At 40.6% G+C, this 17223-nt stretch overlaps 1 protein-coding gene and 1 long non-coding RNA gene across 2 annotated transcripts in view; one reads left to right on the forward strand and one right to left on the reverse strand.

Moving 5' to 3' along the window:
- The window catches only part of rols (rolling pebbles), a 62003-nt gene that overhangs the window by 8534 nt on the left and 36246 nt on the right, over positions 1–17223 (forward strand). Inside the window, exon 2 of the mRNA XM_043434094.1 lies at positions 2291–2458. Coding sequence (XP_043290029.1) covers positions 2362–2458 — 97 coding nt within the window. The 5' untranslated portion in view covers positions 2291–2361. The remainder of the gene's footprint in view (positions 1–2290; positions 2459–17223) is intronic.
- Positions 1138–4449, reverse strand: LOC122419505 (uncharacterized). The gene is made up of 3 exons (XR_006262912.1): positions 3339–4449; positions 2264–2447; positions 1138–2130 (listed from the first exon to the last, which is right to left on the reverse strand). It is a non-coding gene; the product is annotated as an uncharacterized lncRNA (long non-coding RNA).

Below are 17223 nucleotides of genomic sequence, written 5' to 3' on the forward strand. Positions count from 1 at the left end.
CCGGACTCAATTATCCCAGACGACAGAAGACTGATGGTAAAACGAACACTTGGATAAACTCGTGCACAGTTTCCGACATTTTTTATCCATTTGGATCGATAGAAAATGACGGAAACGCAACGTTTTGGAACAGTATAACTGTATGAGAAACAATTGACGGCGGAATTTGGATTATATCTGGGGAAATGACAAAGTTTGATAATTTGCAGTACCAAAGTCGGTGTGCAGCGGTATTTTCTCGTGAAATTCAAGAAATTATTAAGCCCGAAATGGAAGGCGAACACTAGAGCCAAGAAATAAAAGTCTGTGAGAAATCTCGTCTTTTGATCCCTGAGATAATTCATCAGTAATTCCGAAAAGACTTTTTGCTCAATTTCTCCTCGAGGTTGTTGTTGCTGCCCGTGAAGCGATGCAAGGACAAGCCGAGCATGGCTTTTTGAAACTATTCGTACATGTATACAATCATGTCTGTGGAGCCGTCGAGACGATGATGTTCGCGACACCGTCGAAAATAACTCGGTCGTCGTCGAGCCGTCGACTAACGCGTACGGATCTCGCCTCCTCACGAATGCACTCTCCCACATTTCCCATTCCTTTAAATCCCTTCACCATTGCAGTCTCACCGGTCCGAAAGATCCTTATTGAAACTACAAAATCACGAGATCAATCAACCGCTTCTCGTTATCACAAGGAGTTGAATTTTTTTTAAATTCAATTAGACAGCCGTAAAATCTTGTCGGAGAATAAAGTTCGAATAAATGATCGTTCAAATTAAAGTATCGAGTCGAATATTTCTTGTCGAATGAAATAGAAAATGACAAAATTAAAAAACGAGTTGAAATTTTATTTAATTTGATTAGACAGCTGTAAAATTTTACCGGAGAATAAAGTTCGAATCAATGATCGTTCAAATCAAAGTATCGAGTCGATTATTTCTTGATGAATGAAATAAAAAATGATAAAATTAAAGAACGAGAGAATTTCCATCAATCCCTTAGCACGTATGAACTGTTTAGTGGTCGGAGATTGGCGAATCGCTAAGAATGTTAAGAGGATGGAGCAAAAGCGAGTCGTTACAAAGAAGCGGTTTCTCGTCGTCCGCTAGCAGCCGCGCAACGCTCGCTTCTTTCGCTGGTGAACTATTCTTCGTACGCGAGCTCACGCGTTCGTAGAAAGAAATCGTTTACCGATCTCTTTGGCGCTCCCCTTGACTCTCGAGTCTCTGTTAAGAGCGGCGATTCACCACCGACAATTCTAACGAGATACAAGCAAAATGGCAAGGAGAAACAAATGGTTTACTCGCACGGCGCTCGCGACACTCACTTGTTCGAGTCTTGCAGCTCTGGACGTCGGCCAAGGGTGCTTTGACCTTAGTGCTCAGACGATGTTACAGTATTTCTTTCAGCTGCTCGGCAATATCTCTAAATCCGCTACCATTCGAATCGACATTGCAATATTCGATTTGGATCCTTCACATTATTCCAAAAACCATCGAAGTAATCGTCAAACTTCACTCCCCTCGTTACACCTTAAAAATGGTACAAATATTCGTCGTAATTTGTCATTGAATTCAATCATCTTAATTATCAGTTCCGTCACATCGAGAACACATCAATCACTTTCAATGCAATGCGACGATCGACCCTCGATTCAATCCCAAGCGAGCGCACGAAGACCAGGTCAAGAACCGGAAATGTCTTGTCGGATAGCTTCGCGAAGACGCCAGTGACCTCGATGCCTGTACCATCCTTACGCGGAAACGACTAGCGTATCTTTGCGTCTCCCTTCACAGACTTTGCACTCTCACGGGATTCGTCTCTCTCTCTCTCTTTCTTCCTTTTTTCCGTCCCTCTTTCCGAACACGAATCCAGACAGTGAAACACAGTCATACAGGATATCCAATGCATTCATCTGCCCGGGCGGATCTACGCCTGCGGATCATTGAAAAATCTTTCCGTACATCGACGTTGGCGCGTTCCACTCGCTATATTTGGTCCGCGATGTCTGACTCAGCATATTATACGATCGGCCACCTTGTATTTCTTAGCTTCTGTTCCCGGGGGTGCGCTATTAAATCCCGCCGGATATAAGCTCATTCTCGACTATTTTTTTCCTAAAAAAGCATCAAACCTGAAAAATAGAATAAAAAGAGTGTGTCGTCAATTTCTTGTACTCGTTGAACCAATGTCACTATTTCCTACTCGAAATTACACACCAAAACAATAACCATTTCCGAGGCTTCGAACCTTAAAGTGCGTCTCACCTTTCACCTTTCAACTTGTGTTTGCAGGAAACGCCCGACTCGGATACACGCACGGTCGATAAGAGAGCGAATGAATTGGAGCCGAGTGATATAAAAAGATGAGAAATAGGGATTCCATTGTTTACACTCCGGTCTCACTCGGACCGGATACCGACGACGAAGACACTCTTGTCAATGAAGAAATCTACAACAACGGTAAGTCATTGCAATATTTAAAGACTTCGCAGGTGCACTTACGATTAGTTTGAAGACATTGCGCATTGTAAAGTTGTCATAAATTTATAAAATTGAAGTAAAGTGGATAAATAAATGTGTGTTTCATCATCCACAATGATACGAACGAACCAATATCCTGTATTCAAATCGGGCCAGAGGCACGAATACACGTTTCATACGATATATGACACAGCGTCGTTAATTGAATACAGAAGCGTCGAGTTTGACGACCTTTCCTCCCCAGCGACGTCCAATAATTAACGAACAATGCGTGCGCAGTAAAGTCTTTCCGTCTCTCATTAAATCTGACAAGCAGCAGGGGACTCTCAACTCGTCAGACAAGCTGACTCGAAGTGCAGTTTACTTTTCATGTACACGCGCACATGCGGGGGATTCTAGATCGAATGGGTGTCTTCGACATTTTGCAGAGATCAGATCCAGGATTGTTTGTGCGCTCTCGCGACGATGTTTGTAGACGAAAGATGACTTTTCGTTCGGTTCAAATTGGAAAACAAGTTTGCTACCGTGTCGGCGTATTTAACGTAACGACAACGTTGTGCGAAATTTTGTTTCTGGGAGGTTGGCATTAATCGGAGACAAATTTCACGCAGTGCTTACCAAAAAAGTTGAAAAACACTTTCGGCTGGACTCGGAAAACATGGAGAGGTTAAAACGAAGAAGGAAATCGAAAAATCGAGCACGCATTTGTACCGACGATCGGTAAAAAGTTATTCTTGAATCTGAGTGGACGAAGAAACCCTGATCTCTGGAGAAGATCAAGTGCAAAGGGGAAGGAGAAAGGATGATAAAGAGACGCGGGGGGAGATTCACGACGAGACCGAAGGTGATTGGCCCTTACGTTGTTTCTCAGGCTGCAACGATCTAGTGTAGCTCACTTTTTTCCTCACTCCTTCTCATTTGAACACGTTCTTTCTGCTTTGCCGAGCGAGTCCGAGTGCGGAATAAACGTTCCTGTGAAAACCGGCTAGCCAGGGAAGACGGGGAAAAAATTGCCCTCGTGGATGACTCAGAGTTTCTGGTCTACTCGGATGGAATAAAAATCGGTCCTTGTTGCTGCTGCTTTGCAGAAAGAAAAACAAATGAGCGAACAATGGAAAAAGCTGAATTGCATTATTACGAAGCGATATTTCGCAGTTTCGTTACAAAACTGTTGTCAAATTATGGGCACCGTCGTTGTATACGATAACGATAAAAAGATCATTTAACCTTTCATTAAACCTTTCTCCAATCACAATATTATATCGGAGTTCATTTCTTTGCAGCGCATTATCTCATGGCCTTGCTAAAATACGAGATAATGTTGCGTTTGGATGAAATATTATTCATAAAATGAGATCGTATTACCGTGACAGTGGATGCCGAAGACATTATTTGTGACATGAGCACCTGACGAAGTAGAGTCTGACCCTCCGATAGCTTTATGATAACTCGTCACATATACCATCGTATATCAATGTTTTTAAATAAAATACATCCGTGAAGAAGATACAAGTGGATATGAAAAGATGAAAAATTGCTGACTGACAAACGGGTGTCAGGAGACGTGAAAGCGAGGACTGATTTAGATTCACTTTGCGGTGGCACTACTCACGAAAACGTGTGCTCCAATGTATCTTGGGTTTTTCTCCGAGGACGAAATATAAAAACGGTCACTGATAATCTCCGTTTCCGCTCTTGAAATTTTATTCGGATTTATAGACATAAATAGAACTTGTCTCACGCAAGTTGCTTTTGGACCGTTGGTGTTTAATAATTTATCCTGAGAATGTTTTACACGTGCGTTCTCAATCGTAAATTTTATTCTATCAGAATATGGATATTTCTGGACTAAACGAAAGTTTGAAAATACTGAAGGACCCAACGAACGGTTAGTGTGACGAGCAAGTTTTTGTTTTGTTTTCCGAAAGGAATTTGCAGATCTGGTGTTGTGAAAAACGTACACAGTGACAATGAAGTATTATAATGGTTTTGGAAAAAAATCGAGAAGATTGTCTTACTAGTAATAAAGATATATTACGTTAAAGATTGAACGAAATCGGTAACCTCACATTTGCTTATTTCGGCATTTTGTTTCTTCTTGTGGATTGGCCCATTCCTGTCATAGCCTTCTGTCTTTTTATTATGCACTTTTTTCTTGATCCATTTCCTTTTGTGTATTCCCTTCGCGCTCTCAAAAGTGATTTTTTACATAAAAAAACTATAGTTTTTTTGCCAGGGAAGAATAAACTTTGGAGTTCAGTCAGTGATGAATCCCCCATTAATTGATGGCTTGTAATTTCATTCACCATGAGATAAGTTGAAAAAATGTATTTACAATTTCGAATTAATAACTCTGACATGAATTTAAAGTGATTATATGTTTAATTAGAAAGTAAAAATCTTCCCAATTTAGACACCCATAAAATACGATCTACTTTAAACATTTATTTGTTTTTACATTTAGTAACTAAAGCTTCTTAAGGAGTTTCGGTACAGGCGATACAATGTTGCCATGCTAATCCATGCTAAAAAAATTAAAAAATTCAAAAAGTTCAGAATTTTATAAAATTTGGTGAACATATTCTTTAGTGCCAAATTTGACGACACAAATTTTTTAAGATTTTTCTTGTACACAGTTATCGAGTAATTGATCACTAAAGTTTACGTGCATAAGCATAGCGTTTCCATATATATAGGTATACATTCCGGGCATGAGAAATCTGCTTTAATGTGTAATTACTCGATAACTAAGTAGAAGAAAATTTTGAAAAAATTTGAGTTTTCGCACTTGATGTTGAAGAACATTATCACCAAATTTGATCAATTTCTTAATATTTTGACTTCTGTACCGAAACTCCTTAATGTTCATTACCGAAAATTGATAATCATGAGAAAATAGAAATAGTTTATTCATCGCTTTACAGACTTTCCTCGAATAATTCTATATCGGAAATCTAATTGAATGCTATTTGTAGCTGAGATCGTACGTGTAAAACATCTTTAAACTTGATTCTCTTCGGTTCTTCCTTTCTTGTGTGAAACTCCTGGAGGCAAAGAGTGTCCGAGCTCCGACAACGCGGAGGAAGAAAATAACCTGCTGGATCCCGTATTCGCACACAGGCCTCTCTCGAATGCATTCTCTCTTTTCTCTCTCTTTCTCTCGAGGTGGACGATAAGTTTTATCGTAAGTCTGGCGCCGTCTCGCCGTTCCATTAATTCCCTAATCGCTTCCTCCCTTGCGCGTTCGACCCTTTCTGCTCTTCGCATTCGCCGCATATCCGCTCGCGTGCGCCTTAATTTTTCGTGTATATGCTCTCTGGATTTTCTCCGGAGAGGAGGAATGCAGAATCGTGACTAGGTTTTCGCGAAAAATGATAGTTCATTTATATCGAATGGAAAATAGCAACGAACTTGAAGTACAAAAACCTGGAAATAGATACGTGCAAATCGAAACACTCTCCAAGGAAGTAACATCCAGGGTGATAAAATTGCAGAAATTTTTTCAGAATTTCACCCAAAATTGGTGGGCACCTAGAATTTTATTGAAAATTCGATTCGAACCTCATGCAGAATTATTTTATAATCTAACGTCTGTTCGACGAGAAAGTCAACGTTTCCGGAAGAGTGAAAAAATGCCTTAATCAGCTGCAAAATTGTCCATCTCGCACCATTGGATGCAATGATTTTTTTGGCACTATTATCTTACATGCTTTTTGCTGGACACATTTCGCATTTTATATTCTGAGTACTTTAAGAAAAAAAAGCCATTGGACCAACGAAATGTGACATCACAAGGTTGAATATCCAAACGAACAAAATAGTTTTAGTTCAAACTGCAGATTAATTCTCTCCCAAAAAAAAACCCTTCCAATAACATCAATTGTTATAGAATCAAGAATTTTTTTCTCACTGTAATAATTTGATTCGGATTTCCGTGCGTGCGTACATTAAATGGAAACACGAATCGAGAGTATTGTGGAAACGTTTGAGAATGTTCGGCCCGAGTATCGACGTTAAGTGTTGGCGAACATCTGTGAAAGTCGTAAGCCCTCCTTACACTTCATTATTATGCAGATTGCGATAATTCTCTCGAGTCTCAAGAGTATAATCATACTGTACATATTTAAAACGAAAAATATAAAATTGGACTTTCCAGTTTATTTAAATAGTTCGTATATATCTAAATATAAAAGCGATTCCTGGTTCTCGCGGGGTTGAAAGTGGTCGAAGGAGATCGTCTCTCGAGATATTCTGCCCGCTTTCGATGCTTCTCACTCTCTCTCTCTCTCTCTTTTATTTTCTCTTTCCCCAGCCGGATTTTGCACCGAGGTTGAATTCCCCAGAACATTCTTACACTCGTACTCCCCCCTTGAAAATTACTCCGCATTTCAACACGAATTTGCCGCCCTTATCAAATTCATCTGACACGGTCTCTCGTCATTTTTAATCGCAAAAACAGCGCGCGATTCTCCAGCATAACTTTACTCGGATTAATTCGGAGCCAAGCTCCATGGTCCTCCTGTAGGAGGAATTCCTTGTGAAACAAATAAATGACAGGGATATTACACAATGCGTTGAGCCGAACTTCACTATTCGGGACACGTACAAACGACATTTTTTAGGTCCACTACAAATAATGTTTATCTATTTATACAACGTGGCAACCGCTCGTACTGTTATTGACCTGTATCCATGCATGGGGTCATTAAATGAGAGAAAAAATAAGGTTATTATCACTCTGATGCGGAATTAATTCATTAAGAAATTCATCAAGAAGTGCTCGCTGTCGCTATAATTTTCGGGTTCATTGAGATTTCTCAAGGGGACTTTACAGCACATTAATTAAATTTATATGAGAAGTCAACGTGAGCTGTCTGCAGAGAGACATTCCAGCCGAAAAAGCTCGGCCGTTACGGCGCCTCGGCTACTTAAAAAATCACCAAAATCTTGGTCACGTATGTAAGCAACGTGTAATCCCGTTTACGCACAGCTCAAGCTCGAGACGATGAAAAGAATTATCAAGATCGAGAATAAGACGAAAAGACGAGATGTTAATCGCCTCGAGCGGCGCGTTCTTCGCTCTCGTTGGTCCTGATGCGTCGTCTTGCGGTTGTCCTCGCTGATTTAAAGCATCGTACGCTCTCCGATGCGGTCGCGCTTCTGCATGGCATCGTTTGCTCTAAAACTCAGACTTCCTAGATCCCGTAATGAACGAGCGATCTTTCCTAGTTTACATGCAAGCGTGATTTCATTTCGTGGGAAAACACACCAACTCGGAGTTTCTGTTACGCTTAGAAACGTCAAATCCGCTTGAAAAACGAATTCGGATTTTTTTCAGTGTCTTTCGTTGTGAAAAAATTGGAGAAAAAAAACTTTACTTTAGAACCATTAAATTTGTTTCATTCCCTGTTATTACTGATAGAAATTAATCAATTATTTGAATGAAATCTCAACTAATAACGAACGGCGAATGTTTTCGTACCCGGCGATGAAGATCAAAGAATTTTAATCGCAATGATTTGCCCCACTTGGGCAATTAGTCAGATAAGAGTTTATCTCGCGTTGCCAACTTTTTAAGTATGCCTCCTCCCATGGGGGAGAACTATTGCACAAGATTTTTTGCTTCGAGGAGTTTCTTCTCCCAAGAGTTTCTGAGATAAACGAGGAAACATGAAATAGTCGGTTGTGCGCCGACAAAAATGCCGCGTGAGAGCCGAAAATAAAAATAAAAATAAGTGCAACGCTGTGATGAGGATATAGAAGCAATCCGGTCTAGCCGCAAATTAAAGCATTTGCCGCTCAGTGCAAAGAGACCGTCCGGCCACACCGAGTAAATTACGATCTGCTATTTTCCGCTTCGCGTTCAATACGATCGCGTGTTCAAACGCGATCCCTCCGAATACTGTGAATTCCATAAAATTATATTCAAAAAAATTGTCCTTTTTTCAGCTTTTTATTTTCTTCTACAAAAGCCTCTGGAACTCGATCGAACTCGATAGTCAGAAGTATTGTGGAGCATTGCATTTCTCTTGGAAATCGGAATTCAGACTTTTTCAAACTTTCCAACTTTATATTCAATCATTCATCCAACATTTTCGGTACTTTACGACGACAATCGATGTGTATCTATTTCATATTTTCAAACGCAACTGTTCACGTATTTTTATAGGAGATTGCCAATTCTGTAAGTGTTCACGAAACAAAATTCGTGAAATTAATATTCACCGCATCAAAATTTGAATTCTTTCTTCGAGGCGCGTCATTATTGGTCGTCACGACGTTGAGTTGTTCCGAAAAAAAGTTGATGCAGATAGAACAATTATAGAGAATTAAAAAACACGTATACGTATCGATGTATGAGAGCGTTATGAAGAGCGCGACGAAAAGAACTTCAATTGTTTTATGAAAAGAGAAAAAGTGAGGAAAAAAAAAGAGTCGTGACAGAAACGCGCACGTCAAAATTCAACTCTTCTGCATCCAAATTAAAAAATGACCCCGTTCCAATAAAATCCATTCCCTCGATATTCTTCGCTTCAATTTACTATCCTACGTAATCGATAAAAGCGCATCGTTCGGTTACACGAAATCCGTTAAATATTTCCGGAAGCCGAGAAGACCTTTAAAAGTCTATCAATCAGTTCGACAGCCGCGTCTTATCGTAAAAAATGAAAAGCAGTCGGATCAATGGGTGCATATAAATTGAGTTTGCATCAAGAGCAGCTAGCCGCGCACGGTTATATATCTACGCTCACGCGCGAGTCTCCCAAGCAGCGAGTGCTGGTTTCACGATCGAAGTATATCGTTTGTGAAGCAGCGAGTGCGCGCACACACATAGTTTCTTGTGAATGAAGGAACGAACGGTCGATCGGATGAATGAACGCGAGAACGTTGAACGGCGTGAAGACCATTGGCTCGGGAAAGGGGTAGTGAGAAGGAGGAGGAGGAGGAACGATGTCACTATGTAGTGGAAGGGAGTACGATCGAGAATCGGGTATATACAGTATCGTATCGCGTGGGAGTTCGTGTGGGCGAACCACAACGTTTTATGTTCATGTGTATGCATATCTGTACAAGTGAGTCTTGGTGCACTGGTATACAGGTTGGTTCACCATGCATCGTCGATGGCGTAGGCCTCGATGCAAAACTCAATGCTCCTTCGAAGAGTCTGACGCAGTTTTTTCATCGCGCGCACGCGCATCGCTACATTTTGAGTGATTATTAATTACAACTGTTCGATGAATAAACGGAGAACGAGAGAGCGCGCTGCCGGCGTTGATCCGATCCGTGGCGAGAGAAATTTAGGAACACTTGCGAGCGCCCTTCGGCGACGTACCTCCAGCCCCTTCACCTTGCTGATGCTCGCTCAACTTTTTCAATTTTTAACTCGTCGGGCAGTGACGTGACCCAAAAGCACAGCATACTTGCTGACTCCAAGCTTTTACTGAAGTCAAATTTACGTGGTGGAAACCCCTTAACGCGGGCTGCTCTTCTCCTACCTCGGACTCGATGGATATCCACATTATAACATTTGTACAGTATACTTTTTACGTAGCCATAAGTGATATGAAACGTTCTCTTACTGATATTACAGCACGACGCTCCATTCAAACCTGCTGCGGATATATTCGTAATTGAAAAACGGCTTTATGCATCGGGACTTAAAAACAGCGCAGAGCGACGCAGAGTTTTTATTTGCCAGGTTGAAAAATGGCGCGTACGTGCAGGTTGCGTTATAAAATACAGGGTTATTTAAAAAAAGTGTGAAAATCGAGATCACTGCGAAGACTGCTTCGAAGATATTTACGTAGGGAGGATTTTGGGAGATCTTTTTAATGGAATGGTGAATTTATCGATTTTCAGACACGACTGTTTTCTTCGAATTCGTCGAAAATTGGCGCGCCCAAGCCCCGTCTTCTAACAAATATTCGCAATGAAGATAAATATTCGCAAAAGTTGGGCGATAAAAAACTAAAAAATCTTGATAATTCCTTCCATTCACCAGGCAACAAAGTATCTGAAGAGTTTTTTTCGAAAATTGTCGAAAAGACTGGAATAGGGTGGAAAAAAAATTGGGTGAACTGCGAATTTCGAATGGGAATTTTCTAGATTTGAATCACGCAGTATTTACATAACCTACAAACCCAGCCGAATTGGCATCTATATATGGGAGGGCCATTCAGAAACTCGAGTGTACACGAGTTTATTGGACATTGGAAAGAACATAAGAGCTGATAAAATATAGGTATAGTTCGATCGAAATTGTTGAACACGCACAAGTGGCAGCGGTGAAACGCGGTTTAGTTCTTATTGCTCGTACGCTCATATCACATGTGCTTCGTCGGTCGACACTTTCACACTCTTCTCACTTGTTTCAACGAATTTTCAAGCTCTAAACCAACGCAAATGACGCAGGAGTTTTCGAGATACACTTCAAACCGTACTCGATCACGGGTGCATGGTTTTGCAAATGATTTCATACGCTCGCGAGCACAGTTATTAGCTGGGAGGCTTGCTTTATGAGGGGCAAGGGGATCATTCGGCCAGTCAACTCTCAATTATAAATTTACCTTTCTATGAAAATGTTTGCACGAATATTGTGAAGCCCGCGTGTAAATTTCCGCCCCCCACACTTATCACTTATTGCACGAACGATTCTCAATGGCTAAAATGACCATTCGTGGGTTGCGTTAAGCCCCGCGCATGATTTCTGGTAGACAGCAGAAAAAAGGGTATTTATATACACGATAAGACCTCATTGACTGGTGGTAGAACGAGATTAGCAATTATACACTCGTTTCGTATTTTATAATGTTCCTTTTCCTGCTCTTTCGTTATCCAGTCTTTCCTGGTTGTCGCTACACTCACGTGGGATTGGGGGAGATTAATCGCTCATTTTTAATTACGCGACTATGAATCATATTTTTCTAAACCACCAAAAATTCAATCATTACGTAATTTCGTGTAACTATGGCAGTAAGTAGTCACGCGATTGCACTGGCAGAGTAATTCAAGATCATCGACTCGCACATTTGAACTAATCGACTCTCCTGGGGACCACGAAATCCAAATTTTCATCTCTCATCTCCAAACTTTCAGTTCATTCGCAAAAACCTTTCTATAAAAAAAAAAGTTCGTCGAAAATTAACAACTCTTGCCAATAAAATCGTTTTGATAACGAGCAACCATTCGAAATTATTTTCATCGATCGTTTCCCTGGAGAACATGATCCACGAAGACCCGCAAATGTAACCAAATTTCTCACGGATCCACGATTTTTTACTTGCAAAGCGTGTAATAGCAATCGAAATAAAAACGTGAATTCCGCATACATGGCCGAAGGCACCGGTTGGCTTTAGTCAACGTGGCCTAACGTGGGCGGACTGGGTTTCCAATATTTCATATATACATGCATAAGTTTTGTTTATATGTGTCAGATTTAACGGTATGTTAAATACCGTGAAAAAATATACGTGCGTGAATACCGTACTGGAAACGAAGTTTGCTCGTGTACAGGACGAATCTTTACATTCGAAGCTGGGTATTTCTCGTATGTAACCTCGCTGCAACGTCGTGTATTCAGGATGAGAAAAGGATACATTATTTACGTATGTATCGTATGTATAAATCGTGGAGTACTAGAACGTGCCATAGAATACACACACACACACACATCCAGTTATAACATAAGCATTCATGTATTTATGTATTTGCGTGTATACAGAGATATTTATAACTGCATGAATATAAATATGAATGTAATTTTATGTTGGATACGAGTTCGGTATTTATTATTTCACAAAATGAATATACGTCCCTGTGCATTAAAAATGATTACAGTGCAAGCATCTTCAGTTTGTATTATTTCCAATTGTAATACCACATCGAACGAACATAAATCTACAGCTTAGATTATTTTTGTTGTTATTTTTTTCAATTTTCCTTCAACATACTTTACACAACGTTTTGGAGAACATTTGAGATCACGCGAGGTGGAAGAAAAAGTATGAATTTTACATTCAGAAAAGGTTTTGAGAAATAAAATGATTAGAACCATTTGATGCTTCGAGACACTGAGTGTAAATATTTCGGGGGGTCCAGCAGGGATAGGAGATTTTTAGCTGGCTGTGAAAACCCGTTGAAGGTATGCTTTCAACTGAAATGCGGCGTTGTCTATAACGCTCTTCATCACTCGGCCCTTCGTGGAAGTTCGAAAGAGAGCGAGAGGAACGTGATCTTTCGGCTCTCACAACAAAGAGAGGGGAATAGAGCACGCGAGATTTGTAGAGATTCCTCAATGTCTACGAAACTCCATTCTCTGGGTTACCTGTATCTACACTATTTTAAGCACACCTAATACCAACATGTATAACTGAAGAGTGACGTGGCCTGAAAGAAAGTCTATCTTGGGAATCTCGAGAAGAGACCTCGATCTCATCTTCACAAATCCTTTCTGGTTTCAACTTTTTATCGCTTCCACCTGTGGCTACTACTACTTGTCTTTTAAACTTTTCTTAGCCCTTTCAAAAGCTTCCCATAATATTCTCAATATTACGACACTTTTTATATTTACTATTTATTTGTTTACTTTTTTAGTTCTAACACTAGTTTGGAATGAACGTCTTACCGTGTTACTGCTCTTGTGGAATCCTGATAAATGTTTGAATTATTCTTGAAAACCCTCCGTTGAACCATCAGGCTCTTAGTCGCGGTGTCGTCTGGAGTCTTCGATATTGACATAATTATTATTCTATTTTTCAAGGGATGTGCACAAAGAAATTTATTGGTAAATTTATTCCGCGTAATATTGTCATAGAAGACAATTACTGTTGGATAAATACCTGAATTGAAGTGATTCCCTGTACAGTACGTGGTTTGGAATTTTAAACAAAATTTCTTGCAGATTTTTTGCTATCTCAAGCTCGCTTTTTATTACTTTGAGTTTATGACGATTTATATTCAAATTTATAACGATGCTTCGGTTCGATTCTGAAATGCTGGCCTACTGGACTACTAAAAGGAATGAAAGCATTTCGTTTTGATCGTTCCATCGATTTTTTAACTGCAAAGCAGTTAAAAATGACAGAAAATTGTGTGGGCGAAAGTAATCTCGGCGTATCTTCGTTAGTTTATCTTCGTCTCTGTATCTATGCTCTCAGGGCTGTTGCGTCGTGACGATTGCTCCGAGACGATTTAACGTTAAACGTACTTGGCCCACGCATCAATTGCGCGCACGCCTCGCAATGCACGCGCTTCCTTCGCTTTGTGTGCGCGTGTGTGTCGCTGTGTTCTATTTAACCGTGTCTTCACACTGACTGATACTTTGGCAACATCGTCGTCTCGGGTTACGAGAATTAACTTAAGCTCGAATTATTTTCTCTCGTACTGTGACGATGAGGACGAGTGCGATGATGACCATCCGCGTCTGTGGTCGTTGACCATCGAAGAGCTCGTCATGGTCTCCAATTTCTCGTTTCCTGCTGCAAGAATTTTCTACCGGCCAGAGAATTGTCGGGACAAAGAATTTCGAATCCCCCTAGCGCAAAAAATCGTTGATAAATTCGCCATAAAAACGTTTGCTCGGTAATTTGGCAGTATTGAATATCAATTTCTCGTCTACAGCAGTAATGAACACTGGAAATGTTATCTTGACACGAGATTCACACTCAGCGTCACAAATGAGATAAATCATTTTTTCGTTATCGGGATTAAGGTATGTTCACCGTTCGAATAGGTCGTAGAACAGTCGAGATCTTAGTGGTTTGTAGATGAAATTATCGCTGTTAATTACGATTATCGCTGTTCAGAGTGACCTTCACCCGATACGAGCCTACTTTAGATAAGTCCAATTCCATTCAGAATTCCTTAAACTAATAAAAAACAATAAAAAGCTTCTTTCCCATTTCCTCCCTTGATATCCCAACGCTTTTATTCCAAATAACGCCTAGAAATGAAGATCGAAATCTCCAGAGAGTTTCAGAGAACAAAAAGGCGGCTAAAAACTCGAGAATCCTCAAAGAAGGCGATGATGATCCCAATGTGGCAGGTCCCGGAAGTGTTGTGAGCATCAATACCGTGGTCCGTGGTCCAAGCTTCTCATGTCCAAGGTACCATATTAAGTTCTCGCCGACTTGTGGTTTTCGTTCGCCGGATCTGCAACGATCGAAAATATAATATGGAAGTGACGGTGTGAGTTTCCTTTTTGCGGGTATATTCCGGGCCTCAAGATGAGCCTGGCGCGTCGTGGGCCCCGTATAAGGATCGGCCTGTCGGAGGATATGCTGCACACGTAGTGGTGCTCACTCGTCTTTCTTGCAGGATATGTGGATATGAATACAGGTGCTCTCAGAAGTTGTGCTCCAAATGTGGCAGGGAATAACTAAATTACGGAATCCTCAAGCAAGAATTTCTCGGTATATTACACCGGAGAAAAAAGTGCGAATGAAGTATCGATCTGCAAAGCATCGATGGAAGGAGGAACGAGAGATTTGTATAGGCAATAATTTTATTGATACTTTCGTTAGACGTCACGTCGGAGTCAGCTTTACTGATTTCGAGCTCCGAAAAACAATACGAAAGATCAAAAGTGTTTCTATAAAACGGCATATCGTGCGGATCACATTTGAAAATAGCGACCCGGATTTGTCGATGAAAAGAAGCGAGTCTGGCTAGCATAAAACAGCGGTCCCCAGTTCACTCGTCGAATGAAAATAGTGCCTCTTTGACTCAACGTCGTAAAAGTGCGTCACGGTGCAAAACAATGAGTAAGAAATAAGTGATGGATCGTCGATCGGACATTCGAGATCGAGTCCCCCCGTAAATTAAAACTTGTCTTTTCAGACGTTTTCCATAAGAATAGTAAAATTATCCGCACTTCAAAGGAAAAAGAGAAGGAGCGAGAGAAAGGTTTGCGGAGGCCAAAAAGATGAACCCACTTTAGGTCGCACACCTCCATTTCCGATACGTAACCGGCTAGTGCAACCGCTGTCTCACCATCGCCGCGTTATCTCGTCCCGAGATCGCGGGTACTTAATTCGGCTTCTGCCCCCTCATACGAGCAGGGATATTACCTGTGTGCGCAGCATGTCTCACACCACTTGAATATTCATGTCCCTCTGGAGTTTTTGTACACACGTGCAGCAACGAAAAGAATGATGGAAAGTGAACTCACCGCGTTCAGCATGTTTATATCTGCGTTGTATACGCGATACAAATTACTTACATATTAAACGTATTAAGGCCTCTCGAGCATTTCCACCGATTGTGCCTCTTCATCGTAACAGCCGGTCCGAGAAAGCGTAAAAAACAAGTATTCAATTATCGGCGAAGTCCGATAGCGTAGCGCACTAAAACCGCTATTTTTGGCACGGTGACCTCAAAATAAAGCTGCAGAATATCGGGAAGGCGACAAGCGACGTGCGGTTGAATTTTTGACCAGTGGCGTCGAGCATGCTGCGAGTACTCGAATAACGTCATACTGGAGCACGATAAATTCGAGAAGCTGACAAGTTAACCACAACACTTGAAACAAAGAAACCTCCATTTCTTTTTATCGAGTGACTGATGAACGCTCAGAAAAGCTTGTTTTATGGATCAGAACCTTGTCCAAAGATGAGTTACAACATTCGTTATTTCTTCCACTCACAAATGTCATCGGATTCATAGAATATATGAAAGTATAATCTCATTCAATTTGGTGTGTAGTAATGTGCATAATGTGTGCGTACATTGCATAAATACTGCATAAAGCTTCTATTACTCTATCGACTCAAAACGAGTAATAAACAAATCAGCTCCACTCGGAACATTAATTTATGAAGGAGCATTAATTATCTGCTTGCCTGATCCAACACGATTGCATCGGAATACAGAAACAATTGGCCAAACTCATATGACAGCGTCAGACGTGTTTAACATCAACGTTGAATCGGAAAAAATAGGTTTTGCGATGTCATTTGGAGAAAAAAATAATGAATGATCATTGGTCACTGACTCGCATTGCCTCGAAGATTTCTGTCTTAGCTTATGCACTATCGGCGAGGCTGGAGTCTCTCTCAAGGCGAGGCACCTCCGAGACTCGTGAAAGTTGTCTCGGATCCTGGTGATCCTGCTCCAATCGATGGCGCTGCCTGGAGGTAGAGGATTTACAAGCGTAACTCGCGTAGTTAGTCGCCGCAAGAAGCTTAAATGATTTTTCGTTGCGCGTTAAAGATACACGAGGTGGAGAACGATAAAGTTAAGAAGAATGAAAGAAAAAAATGGAAAAATATTCCAGGAGAGAGTCTCTCGTCTGATCTGGTACGTTTACGTCATCGACCTACAGTGCCTGCATACGCGAATGCAAGCACTAATGTCTTACGACCAAAACGTTATTCCACCTCGCACTCAGCTCTTCCCACCTGCTGTGTGACCATGTGTTACACTCACGGATTAACATGACAAAATCAAGAGTGAACATTGTCATTTACTACTGTGGAATGCTCAACCGAGTCCAAAGATTCTAGTAAACTTCACGCTGCATTTATTTAGTTTTTTTTTTTTTTTTTTTAAATGAAAATGAATTTTTTGTCGTTATTTAACGACGAGGTTAAAACCCGAAGATAAATGTAGATCGAATGAAAAGAAATTAAAAAGTTTATTGACTTGAACAATTTATTCGCGGTTTTGACTCGATGTTATTTTTCTAATATCGTAACTTTGTATGTAAAAAAATATGTGAAAATTATTAGATTTGCTCCATAATTCGA

This window comes from Venturia canescens, chromosome 1, assembly GCF_019457755.1.
Source record: "Venturia canescens isolate UGA chromosome 1, ASM1945775v1, whole genome shotgun sequence".
NCBI classification, from domain to species: domain Eukaryota; kingdom Metazoa; phylum Arthropoda; class Insecta; order Hymenoptera; family Ichneumonidae; genus Venturia; species Venturia canescens.